Source organism: Scyliorhinus torazame, chromosome 10 (genome assembly GCF_047496885.1).
Source record: "Scyliorhinus torazame isolate Kashiwa2021f chromosome 10, sScyTor2.1, whole genome shotgun sequence".
NCBI classification, from domain to species: Eukaryota; Metazoa; Chordata; class Chondrichthyes; order Carcharhiniformes; family Scyliorhinidae; genus Scyliorhinus; species Scyliorhinus torazame.
Genome location: NC_092716.1, coordinates 153,102,711 through 153,116,381, shown reverse-complemented (window position 1 = coordinate 153,116,381; position 13,671 = coordinate 153,102,711). Strand labels below are relative to the sequence as shown.

Genomic DNA, 13,671 nt, shown 5'->3' with positions numbered 1-13,671 from the left:
GAATGCAGGAGCTCCTGGATTATCTACACCCCAGGCAATTTTCCTCTATAAACAATATTCCATATGTAAGAGCGGCAAAGGTTAATAGATGAGATGTTGCAAGTGGATTGCAGGTATGCAGAGGAAGTGGATCCAGCACTGTTCGAAAAGAGGAAGGAGCTACAGGCGAGATTTGACCGGCTGTCCACAAGGAAGGCGGTGAGCCAATTGATGCGGGTGAGGGGAGCGATCTACGAGTATGGAGAGAAGGCGCATGCTGGCAGGTCAACTTCGGAGGGAAGCAGCGGTGAAGGAAATTGTTCAGGTTTGGGATGGGACAGGGAAGTGGGTGGTGGCTCCGGGTGAGATTACTAGGGTTTTTGAGGAGTTCTATGAGAGGTTGTATAGATCGGAACGACTGGGGGGAGGATCGGGGAATGCAGGAACTCCTGGATAGTTTCGAATATCCGAGGTTAGGGGAGGAGGATAGGGCCACATTGGAGAGCGTGATAGAGAAAGCAAGAAATCAAGGACACAATTGGGAAGATGCAGTCAGGGAAGGTAGTAGGGCCGGATGGGTTTCCGATGGAGTACGACAGGGAGCCGAGGGCAAGAGTCCGCACAAATAATATGAATTCTGGATATTTTGCTCAACGTCGACGGACCAGGCAGAGGTGTCCTATGTCCCCTCTGTTGTTAGCACTTGCGATTGAGCCTTTGGCCATTACGCTGAGAAATCCGGGCGTGTGGAAGGGGATTGTGCGGAGGTGGGGGGGGGGGGTGGGGGGGGGGGGGGGCGGTGGGGGGGGGTTGGAGCACAGGGCATCCTGTATGCAGACGACTTGCTACTATATGTGTCGGAACTATATGTGGTATACTAGAGCTGCTTCGAGTGTCTGGGTCTTTTGGGGGTATAAACTAAATGCGGATAAAAGTGAATATTTTCTGGTGTCCCGCACAGGGGTGGGAGTGGGGTGGGGGTGGGGGGGGGGGGGGGGTCTGCCATTTCATAGGGCGGTAACCCATTTTAGATACCTGCGGGTGCAGGTGGCACGCGATTGGGGGGACCTCCGGAGATATAACATTACCACTTTGGTGGGGAGGGTGAAAGTGGATTGGAAGATGGGATTGTCTTCCTCTATCGCTGGCAGGTTGGGTGCAGGCAATTAGGATGAATCTATTGCTGCGGTTTTTGTTTATTTTTCAGTGCCTGCCTATCCTTTTTATCAAACGCGTTATTAAGGGAAGTAAAAAAGATGATTACCTTGTTCATTTGCGGCTGGAAGGGGAGTGAAGGTGGCTAGGATTAAGAAGGTGCTGTTGCAGGAGAGGACCGGCAGTCAGGGGGGTTGGGCCTCCCAAATTTATTGTATTATTACTGGGCGGCGAATGCTGAGAAGGTGAGGGGCTGGGTTAGAGGGGGGACTCCCAGTGGGTGAGAATGGAGGAGAGTCTATGCAGGGGGTCGGGATTGAACGCGTTGGCAACACCGCCGCTCGCTTGGACTGGGGAAATATTCAGGGAGTCCGAGTGGTAGTGGCGACGCTGAAGATCTGGAGACAGTTGCGCCAGGGCTTTGGGTTGTGGATGGGGTCAAGGGAAATGCCCGATTCGAGGCAATCATAGATTCGAGCCAGGAAGGTACGATGGAAATTTTCAGAGATGGGAGGAGAGGGGATTTAGGGTATTAAAGGATTTGTTTCTGGGAGGCCAGTTTGCGAAGTTGGAGGAGCTGAGGGAGAAATATTGGTTGGGGCAGGGGGAAATGTTTAGGTATATACAGGTCCGAAACTTTGCCAGGAAAGAGGTACAGAGCTTACTGATGGCACCGGCCCCCACACTGTTGGAAGAGATAGTGGCGACAGGGGGAATGGAAAAGGGGGAATGGGAGGTGGCTGTTGGCGATTTATGGGGTGTTTCTGGGGGAAGATAATGTATCGCGAGAGAGGATTAAGGCAAAGTGGGATGAAGAGGTCGGGGAGGATATTGAGGAGGGGTCATTGGTGTGAGGTGCTCCGGGAGGGTGAATGCGTCAACTTTTGTGCGTAAGGTTGGGGCTGATAACGTTGATGGTGGTGTATAGGGCGCACCTCACAAGGGCGAGGATGAGCCGACTCTTTGAGGAAGGTTAGAGGATGTTTGTGAATGGTGAGGGGGGGGGGGGCCCACTAATCACGTTCATATATTTTGGTCCTGTCCAAAACTGGAGGGGTTTTGGAGGGAGATCTTTCGGGTAATCTCAAAGGTGGTACATGTGAGACTCGAATCAGGTCATCTAGAAGCCATATTCGGGGTGTCGGATTGGCTGGGGTTGGAAGCGAAGTGCGGAGGCAGATGTCTTAACCTTCGCCTCGCTGATTGCCCGAAGGCGGATTCTGTTGGGGGGGTGGGGGAGGTCGGCTTCTCCACCCTGTGCCTCGGCGTGGCGGGGGGACCTGCTGGAGTTCCTAACGCTCGAGAAAGTAAAGTTCGAGTTGAGGGGGTGGATGGAAGGGTTCTACAACTCACGGGCTTTGTTCATCGTGCATTTTCATCAATTGGATGATATTGAACATTAGGGAGGGAAGTTTGGAAAGTATAAGTTATTGATGATTCTTTTTCATTGGTGTTTTGTGTTTAAAATGTTGGGAGCTGTTTCAGGGTGGGTGGGATAAGGGGATTGTTGGTGGGGGATTGCCATTGTATTTGTTGTTATTGTTGATTATCTGTTGTAAATTTTGATGAAAATGTGAAAAAGGAGAATAAAAATATTTTTTAAAAAAGATATCCATATGTAAACAGGTAAATGGTTAAAATCAAAAGAGTATCTCACTTGTACAACTCTTTAATTACAGCTTTAATAGACACACAGCCTGTATGTATTTTAAACTAGGGTTATTAATAACATTACTGTTAACAAAATATAAAATACAATATATAATAATTTCCTACATTCATCACACAGATATTGAGTAACTTATTATAACCTCATAACAATGTCAATCAAAGCGTACACTCAGGGCGGAATTCCCCCCCCCCATGCCGGGTGGGAGAATCGCCGGGGTGCCGCGCGCTGTCCCGCCACGCCGCCCCGACACCCGCACACGATTCTCCCACCCCCCCCCCCCAAACCCGGCGCAGCGGGGAATCACGGCTGGCCGCTGTGGAGAATCGCCGCTTGCCGTTTTGCAACGGGCAAGCGGCGATTCTCCGGCCCGGATGGGCCCGAGCAGCCTGCCCAATACGACGGGTTCCCACCGGCGCCATCCACACCTGGTCACTGCCGGCGGGAACAGCGCGCGCAACTCTGGGGGGGGTGGGGGCGGCCTGTCGGGGGGGAGGGGGGGGTTCCTGCACCGGGGGGGGGGCCTCAAAATGGGGTCTGGCCTGCGATCGGTGCCCACCGATCGGCGGGCCGGCCTCTCTGAAGGAGGACCTCCCTTTCCTCCGTTGCCCCGCAAGATCCATCCGACATCTTCATTGCGGGGCGGCCTCGGGGAGAGGAACGGCAACCACGCATGCGCGGGTGACGCCAGTTACGCCAATGCCCGGCACGCGTAAATGACGCAACGCCGCTCCTCGCCCCCGAGGGGTGGAAAAATAGGGGGCTGGGAGCGGCCTCCGACACCGGAGTGAAACACTCCGGTTTTCACTCCGGCGTCGGCACTTAGACTCCCGATGGGAAAATTGCGCCCTCAGTGTACTATCTGTTTGCAATAGGATCCCTGCTAAGCTAATCCATTAATGAGTTTCGGAGTTCAGCCAAACATTCATAATGAGGCCATCTGGGAAATGTATGAGGAGGGACTGATGGCCTATCTCTACAGAGCAAAAAAAAAATTGTATGTGACAGGGTCATTTAATCAGGATGGATGTGCTGAGACAGGAAATTTCCCTACTTAAGCTAGCCACCTCGATAGAGAAAATCTGGCACTTAATTGCTTCTCCCTCCAGAGATGCTGCCAGACCAACTGAGTATTTCCAGACAATCCAGTTCTTATTTCAGAATTCCAGACTCTTCAGTACTTTGTTTTTGTATACTGTTACCCCTCTTTTGGGTAAACAGAAATGTCGTTCATAAGATATGTTCAGGTGGAGAAGATCCTTTGACCTATTTGATCTCATTCTTCTAAATGCCAACCCTACAACTTTTAATATCCGCCTGAACGGTCAGATTTAAATATCTCATATAAAGGGTATCTCTTATGAAGGACAAGTCTTCTAGTAATACTGCAATGGAGCATTTAGCTTAGATTGTGCATTCAGGTCTCTGGGTAGACCTAAAACCCATGACTATGACCATGAGTGCGGTCAACTCACGTTTAATTTTCCAAAAGTACTGAGGGATGCCTTTTAATTCTTTTGGCATTTTGCCCAAATTGAATTTCTGCATGAATTGAATTTGGTTTATGCTGTTGCTGGGTGGAAACGTTTGAGCTTCCTTGCACCAATTTATTAAATTTTCTGCTAGAGAGTAAGAGCTCTTTTATATGAGGCTTCTGTTGACAAGTTAGGAACAAATTAAACACAAAATGAGAAACGGTCAAATGCACCGAGGATTAATAACGCAGCAGCAGTTGTCATTCCTCACCTTCTGCATATGCATTCACAATAGGTGGGATTTTCCACTCCCCCCACCCCCCACCCCACGCAGCATGTTTTCCCGCAGCGGAGGAGACTCGCCATTGGCTGCCAGTGGGATCGTCCAGTCCCGCCAATGCTACGGCATTTTGCGAGGCTGGGAACCCACTGCGAGAGGGAGCCTTTGGAGGGACCAGAAGATTCCTCCAGTGGGAAAGGCTGGACAATCCTGCCCAATGGACCTGCCACCAAGCAGCATTGCATGAACTTTGTGACTGGGCGTTTTCAGGTCTGATACCTAAAATTGCCCTCCAATCTGATCCATCAAAAGGTGCCAAGGTATCGTCTGCCAGATGTATAGGGTGTGATGTGCTCGCTTCAGCAGCACATAAAATTGTACAGGGTGTGATGAATGTAGGAAATTTGTATATAGATTATATTAGCAGTGTTATTAAAAATCCTGGTTTAACATAAGGCAGACTGCTAAAGGTGCAATTGTGATGTCATAAAAGTGAGATCATCATTCATTCCAACCATGTAATTGCTTACCAATGTATGGCCGAAATAAATTTTGTTATAATTGGTGGAGATTCCCTGTCGAGTAGATAATTTGAGAATAAAAGCAAATTATGGTGGATGCTGGAATCTAAAACAAAAACAGAAACTATTCGACAATCTCAGCAGGTCTGACAGCATCTGTGGAGAGAAAAGGAAGCTGATGTTTAGAGTCTGGATGACTCTTTGTCAAAGCTAGAGAGAACTGGAAATGGGGTCAGATTTATACTGTAGTAGTTGGGGGGACATGGAGCAGTGGGGCTGGATAGGGGGTAGCGATGGGTGAAGATGGACATAGATATCAAGGACTGAAGATAAAAGGAATATAAATGGGGGTGATTGAGGCTAAGAAGGGTCCTAAAAGTGTCACAAAAAGAGATTACAATGTGTGAATGGCAGAACAAAGGTGTGAGGTGTGTTAAAGGGTAACTAGGAACAGATGGGTCAATTGGAGTGGGAGGAAGGGAGGGGAACAATGGTGAGGGAAAAACAGATCAATGGAAGAAATGAAAATGAAGTAAATTGATAGAAATAAAAATGGGGTAAAGGTTGTGTGGAAAGTTCACAGTCTGAAGTTGTTGAACTCAATATTAAGTCCTGAAGGGTGTAACGTGTTTAATCGGAAGATGAGTTGCTGTTCCTCCAGTTTGTGCTGGACTTCACTGGAACATTGCAACAGGCCAAGGATGGGCATGTGGGCGTGACAGCAGGACGGTGAGTTGAAATGGCAGTGACAGGAAGGTCTGGGTTCTGCTTGCAGTCCGACCGGAGGTGTTCTGCAAAGGAATCACCCAGTCTGTGTTTAGTCTCTCCAATGTAGAGTAGACAGCATTGGGAGCAGCGAATGCAATGGACCAGATTGAAGGAGGTGCACGTGAGGCATTGCCTCACTTGAAAAGAATGTTTAGGGCCTGAGATGGGGAGCAGGAAGAGGGTGAGATGTTGGAGTGATGGAGGAGTGGACCAGGGTATCCAGGAGGGAAGGGTCCCTGCGAAATGCTGACAGGGGGAGTGAGGGGAAGATGTGTTTGTTGGTGGAATCATGCTCGAGTTGGCAGAACTGGGCGGAGGATGATTCTTTGAATGCGGAGGCTGGTGGGTGAAAAGTGAGGACAAGGGGGCCCCTTTCCTGGTTCTGGGAGAGAGGAGAGGGGGTGAGGGCAGAGGTGCGGGAGATGGGTCAGACATGGTTGAGAGCCCTGTTGGCCGCAGTGGGTGGGAAACCATGATTAAGGAAGAATGAAGACGTGTCAGCAGCACCGTTTTGGAAAATGGCATCATCGGAACACAGATGTGGCCTCGAAGGAACTAGGAGAATGGGCTGGAGTCCCTACAGGATATGGGGTATGAAGAGCTGCAGTCCAGGTAGCTGTGGGAGACAGTGGGGTTGTAATGGATATTAGTGGACAGGCAATCCCAGAAATTGAAATAGAAAGGTCAAGGAAGGGAAGTGTCAGAGATGGACCATGTCAAGGTGAAAGACAGGTAGAAATTGGAAGTTTAATTAATACATTTTCCAGGTCCAGACGGGAACATGAAGTGGCACCGAAAAAGTTGTTGATGTACAGATAAAAGAATAGTGGGATGGGGCCATAGTAGGATTGGAACAAGGAATGTTCCACAAAGAAACAGGCAAAAGTGGGACCCATGCGGATACCCATAGCTACAGCTTTGGTTTGGCGGAAATGAGACATGTTGAAGGAGAAATTGTTGAGTGCGAGGACAAGTTCAGCCAGACGGAGGAGAATGTTGATGGATGGGGATTGTTCAGGCCTCTGTTCGAGGAGGAAGCAGAGAGCCTTCAGACCATCCTGGGGGGCGGGGGGGGGGGGGGGGGGGGGGGGGTGGGGGGGGGGGGGGGTGGGAATAGAGGTGGAGAGAGATTGGACATCCATAGTACAGAGGAGGCGGTTAGGGCCGGCGAAATGGAAGTTGTTGATAGGATGTAGGGCATCGGAGGAATTGCGAATATGGGTGGGAAAGGACTGGACAAGAGGAGAGAGTATGGAGTCAAGATAGGAGTAAATGAGTTTGGTGGGGCAGGAACATGTTGACATGATGGGCCTACTGGGACAGTTCTGTTTGTGGATTTTGGGGAGGAGGTAGAAGCGGGATGTCCAGGGTTGGGAGATTATGAGGTTGGTCGCTGTGGAGGGAAGATCTCCAGAGGAGATGAGGTCAGTGACAGTCCTGGAAACAGTGGCTTAATGCTCGGTGGTGGTGGTCATAGTCCAGGGGGAGGTAGGAAGAAATGTCTGAGAGTTGACATCCAATCTCTGTGAGGGAGAGATCAGTGCCCCAGACAACAACTGCCCCACCTTTGTCGGCGGGTTTGATGACAAAGTCAGGATTGGACCTGTGAGAGCAGAGTGCAACCAGTTCAGGAGACAGGTTAGAGTGGGTGAGGGAAGCAGAGAAACTGAGACAGTCAATGTCATGCCGATAATTTTGAATGAAAAGATCAAGAGCAGGTAAGCGGCCGGCGGGAGGGGTCAGGTAGAGGGAGTATACTGAAGGCAGGTAAAAGGATCTTTTGATCGAGGGGAGGACTCCTGCCTGAAGAAGTGAGCACGGAGACGAAGGCGGCGGAAGAAGAGTTCAGCATCGTGTCGAGTCCGAAGCTCATTGAGGTGGGGGCCTAATGGTATGAAGTTGCGTCCTTTGCTTCAATACATTCACCCTCAGAGAGGGGAAGGTCAGAGGTGAATACACAGCAAGGGCACTGGTTAGAAGCGATGGGATCCAAGGGGCGGGAGGGGGTGGAAAGGACTGGATACTTTGAGAAATTGGCCAGGATTCTCTGTTCCAAATTTTCTCCACTACCGCTGCTAGGAATAAGAGGGAATGTGATGCTCAGCCGAATCTCCATTCACTGTAGCAGGAACGGAGAATTCCATTGCTGTGAACAAATGGAGAATCCCACCCATTGGGCTGGATTCTCCGCAGCCCCATGCCAAAATCGCGTTCGGCGCAGGGGCAGAGAATCCAATTTCACGCCGAAATCAGACCCGGCGCCGGTCCGGCAATTCTCTGGGACCCGAGAATCGGCGTGATGTGGAGTACGCCGCGCGGCTGGGGGCCCATTGCCAGACGCCCGCCAGCGATCCTCCGCTCCCAACCGGCCGAGTTCCCGACTGCGTGGAACTAACCACCTATTGCCGGTCGGGATGCTGTCGTGGCGGCTGCGGACTTTGACCGCGGCCACCCTGGTAAGGGTCAGGGGGATCGGACACCGGGGGGGGGCGGTCTTATAGGCGGCCGGGGTTAAGATCCGCATGGTCAGGTCCTCGGGCGTGCAGCCGATCGGGGGGGGTGGGGAGGGGGCTAATTTTTCTGTCTGCCTCCGCGGTCCGAGCCGCCATGGCGCTCGGTGCAACCGCTGGAGGCCGCCGCCGTGCGCATGGGCGGACCCAAAACCTGAATGCAGGTGCCCATATCCACAGCTAAAGCAACGTGAATTACTCCCTGCCAGCCCCCTGTCAGGCATTGAATTAGCTGTACTTTTTTGCAGGAATCTCTGGAGTAAAACTCCAGCATTTTTACTCCGGCGTGGGGACATCGTCCCATTTTGGGAGAATCCAGCCCCTTGTGTTTAGACTTTGGTAAACAGTGAGGGGATCTGAGTGGGATAATCGGGCTGGATTCTCCCAAATTGAGACTCTGTCTACACGCCAGCGTAAAAACGGTGGAGTTTTACTCCCAAAATTCCGAATAAAATGTTGAACTAATTCAATGCCCTGCAGGGGTCTAGCAGGAACCCAGAGTAAATCTCGCAGCTCTCCCTGCGGATACGGCCTACAGCCGCCACGCCGAGTTTCATGGCAGTCTCAGACCACAAAGCCACACAGAGAAAAGAGATACCCCCCCAATCGGCCGCGTGCCTGAGCCTGAAACCGCGCAGACTCAATCCCCGGCTGCCTATAAGGACCCCCTGGCCTCCCATCCCCCCGACCAGGGCGGCCAAGGACTGAGTCGCAACCGCCACGCAAGCATCCTGACCAACAATAGGTGGTTAGTTCCACGCTGTCTGGAACTTGGCCTGTTGGGAGCCGAGGATTGCTTGGGCAGGCCTCTGGCAATGGCCCCCCCGGTGGTGCAGCGTACTCCGCGGTCACGCCGATTTTTGAGGCCCGGAGAATGGCCGACCGGCATCGGCGTGATTACAGCGTGAAAGTGGATTCTCCGCCCCTGCGTCGGCCGTGATTTTGGCACGGGGCTGTGGAAAGTCCAGCCCAATATAATTAATAGGAGGAGCCAGGCCTGTAGCAGGCAGTTTAGCTTTTAGTTTTGCTAGGAGTTTTAAGCTCTCTCTTTGAGCAGTATTTCCAATAAATCCCTATACAAGTGAATAGCAAGTAACTCTGTGTTTGCTAACTTTATTTGTAAGTGGCTCTTTACCCATGATGGGTTTGCTTTATTAGAGATAAAGACGGTGCAAGTTAGTAGTAAAAGGGTTTCCTTTTATCTTAAGAATAGATTAACTTAATTGAAAAGCTATTTTCTGTTGCTTTACATGTGTTTAATCCTGTGTTAGGAATAAAGTTTGTTTTAATGTAAAAGATCAAATACCTATTGGTCAGTGGAATCACCCCTGGAGCGAATTATCCTTTCCTCACAGTTTTGCAAAGTGTTTGGGGTTCTTGTCTAGCATCTTAACAAATATTGGGGTCTGGCCAAGAAATAGAAACATAGAACATAGAAGCATGAGGTGGCCGTTCGGCCCTTCGAGTCTGCTCCGCCATTCATTATGATCACGGCTGATCATCAAGTTCAATACTCTGACCCCACCTTCCCTCCATATCCCTTGATCCCTTTAGCCCCAAGAGCTATATCTAATTCCTTCTTGAAATTACACAACGTTTACTCAACTACTTTTTGTGGTAGTGAATTCCACAGATTCACCACTCTCTGGGTGAAGAAATTTCTCCTCACCTCAGTCCGAAAAGGTTTACCCCTTAACCTCAAACTATGACCCCTAGTTTTGGACTCCCCCACCATCAGGAACATTCTTTCTGAATCTACCCTGTCTAATCCTGTTCGAATTTTCTAAATTTCTAGGAGACCCCTCTCACTCTTCTAAACTCTGATGAAGTTATTCCTAACCGACTTAATCTCTCCTCATATAACAGTCCCGCCATCCCAGGAATCAGCCTGGTAAACCTTCGCTGCTCTCACTCCGTACAAAAACATCCTTCCTGAGATAAGGACATCAAAACTGGACGCAACATTCCAAATGTGGCCTCACCAATGCCCTATACAATTGCAGTAAAAATCTCTATTCCTATACTCAAATCCTCTCACTATGAAGGCCAACATACCATTCGCCTTCTTTACTGCCTGCTGTACCTGCGCGCTTACTTTCAGTGACTGATGCACGAGGACACCAAGGTCTTGCTGAGTATCCACCTCTCTCAATTTGCACCCATTCTAATAGCAATCTGCCTTCCTACTTTTGCTACTGAAGCGGATAACCTCACATTTGTCCACAGTATACTGCACCTGCCATGCATGCGCCCATTCACTCAGCCTGTCCAAATCCCACTGAAACATCTCTGCAACCTCCTCACAGTTCACTCTTCCACCCAACGTTTTATCATCTGCAAATTTGGAGATAATACATTTAGTTCCCTAGAAAACGGGTGTCGCGGGACGGAGAATCCCGCCCCTGAAAAGAACTGCAACTTTTATTGCGAAGACAGAAAAACAGTGGTCATGGGTGAAATGCAATAGTTCTGAAATAGCTGAAGAATAGGCAGTGAGGCGGCACATGCTGTATGATAATCGCCTGATTTATGTTTGCATCTGAGCTGGGCCTGAGGAAGCTACAGGCAAAGGCCAAATCTGAAGAGATGGTACTGAGCTTACCACTAAAATAAGCAGCAGGGTAGGTGGTAGCAGACCATGTCATTACCACAGAGGACATGACATGATGCAGACAGTCATACACAAAGAATAAATGGGCAAATTCTTGAAATATGACATAAGAATGCTTTTTACTAAAAGAGTATACACATGTATATAAAAACAAGTTGATTGTCTTTTACCTATCAAATCCTTCAGCTTGTCTGAGTTTAAGTGTCGCGCCTTCATAACGACAACAATCAGACGACAGGCTGCCGGAAGGTAGTTGATGGAAAGCAAAATCTCACCAGGCGATGTTACAGAATCCTAGAAAACAGATCATTGGTGACAATTCAAAGAAGTTTTAATCATCAGTGTTAGCTGCTCCCCAGGGCAGTTTCTTCTCTTGTCAAAACAATTTTATCCAGGTACATTCATAGAAAAATCACATTGTAATTCCAAGGTAATGTGCTAAATATAGATTAGACAGCTCAATAGAGCTACACGTAGTCACTCTTCTATTGAATTTTCTAGCATTAAACTGCACAATGATTTGAAAGCTGAGCAGAGCTTCTCGCCCAGTTTCCGGTTTTACTTCTGGGACCTATAAACACTTCAGAATCACATGCAGTTGAATGCAAGCTAATTGGATTTTCATCAGTCCTTCTTCGAGAAGGGGAGATAAACATGTTTACAGGTCCCATATGCCCAGGGAAAGATTTTATACTTCAATTATTTTTAAGCAGACATTGAAAGGTTGATTTCATGTACTAGGCAAAAGCTAAAAAAATTGATGAAGGATCATAAATGTATATTTATTGTCTACAGCTGAATATTTAAATGTGATTCCTAAACTCGCTTTGACTAGTTGTTCAGAGTGTGAATTCTACATTCAGTGTCATGCTGCTCCATGAGGCTGTGACAACTGCCAGGCAGGCTTGGGGGTCTGGGTGAGAATAACTAACTCCCTGCACTGTACTCTCTCACCCTCCCACAGAGCGTGGGTGGGCACCAGAGTTGGACCCACTACTAATGTGATTCTGAAAGGTGAAGGTCTCAGCAGATCAACAGCCTGTCTTCCAGGCTAGGCTTGGAGCATGACATGGAGAAACTATAATGTATGGTCAAGGAAAGACACCTTAGAGTTCAAGTCAACCCCCCCCCCCCCTCCCCAGGCCCATTGTATCAGCTTGTGTGGTGAACACTAACTCATGGAATTGTTGTAAGTGAGAGCTGAACCTGTCTCTGTATGGAATAGAGATTACCTGGTAAAAAAGGCAAGCGCTGTCTGGCATTAATCGGATGCATCATGGTTTTTTCTAATGGGCTAAGTGGACCAGAGCTATTTTCCTGTCTGTCATTATTTATAATAATAATCATCTTTATTAGTGTCACAAGTAAGCCTACATTAACTCTGCATGAGGTTACTTTGAGTAAATCCCCTCGTCACCACACTCCGGCGCCTGTTCGGGTACACAGAGGGAGAATTCAGAGTGGCCAATTCACCTAACAAGCACGTCTTCTGGGACTTGTGGGAGGAAACCGGAGCACCCGGTGGAAACCCACGCAGACACGGGGAGAATGTGCAGACTCCCCACAGACAGTGACCCAAGCCTGGAATCGAACCTGGGGCCCTGGCGCTGTGAAGCAACAGTGCTAACCATTGTGCTACTGTGCCGCCCTATAAAGTAAGACAAGAGATGGCTGAGGACACACCCGTAAGTGTAAAGATACAGTCCATCCTTTTATTAACGTTTAGCATTACAGTAGTAGGCAATTAATTTTCCTTTTTAAAAAAAAATCAAGATACATTTACAGAACCTACAAACACTTCCTCTTGGCTCGACTAGTCCCATTAATGATTCAGAAGCTGAGCTTCCTTGCAGCATTCGCTTACGCAGATGTCTGTGGTCCCAGAGACTTCACAATGACATGCATTACAATCTCAGTAAGCAGGCTGAACTGAAGAGAAGGGGAAAAAAATGATACCTTTTCAGGGGCCTTCAGGTTTATCCAGCTATTGGTTCTTGCGTCCACAGCTACGTCAGACAGGTTGAGTAGTGCTTCCCCCACACAGTTATGCCTGGAATACTTATTACAGCTGTAGATGGCCAATGTTAAAGTCCCCTCCTGCACGTGTTCTGCTGAGACCGGGAATATCAGAGTCTCCTGCCACAATGGGTATAAGGACTTAGTTTGGTTGGAAGTCTCAGCCTCGGCCTTTCCAAGTTTTGTGACCAAGGTGCCTACCACGTAGGTGTCGCAGTTGTTCATATTTTCCACTGTATCTGCATACTGAGCTGGAGAACAAGGACAGAAATTTAAAGGAAAAGACAGTTAGAATCTGGATTGATGGGCGATTACTTTGTATGAGATTTCATGCTCATCGCCCCTGACGAATGGCTTTACATGAAGCTCAAATAGTCACTAGTGCAGTGGAGGTTTTTTGGGTTCTCACTTTTTTCAAATTTCGCCATTTTACCAGTATTTTAATTATACTAAATAAAGAAACCAGATTTAGAGCTACAAATGACAGCTGCCAAATTTCAAAATGGTGTCAGCAATGCCGGAGGGTGTTGGCATTCTGGGGTGCAGCCTTAGTGAAGTCCTGGCCACCAATTCATGATTTTAATACCGTTCACCAAAAAGCACTCATTTGCAACAATCTCGCTGTGATAGAATATTAAACAGCCACAGGGTGTTGGAACTGTGAAGAGTAACGGTGATGCAACAGAG

At 48.7% G+C, this 13,671-nt stretch overlaps 1 protein-coding gene across 1 annotated transcript in view; it reads right to left on the bottom strand.

The window, feature by feature from the left end:
- Nucleotides 1-13,671, bottom strand: part of syt13 (synaptotagmin XIII) — a 104,131-nt gene that overhangs the window by 45,848 nt on the left and 44,612 nt on the right. Inside the window, 2 exon segments of the mRNA XM_072517695.1 lie at nt 11,139-11,262; nt 12,925-13,235. Of these exon segments, the coding sequence (XP_072373796.1) occupies nt 11,139-11,262; nt 12,925-13,235 (435 nt within the window).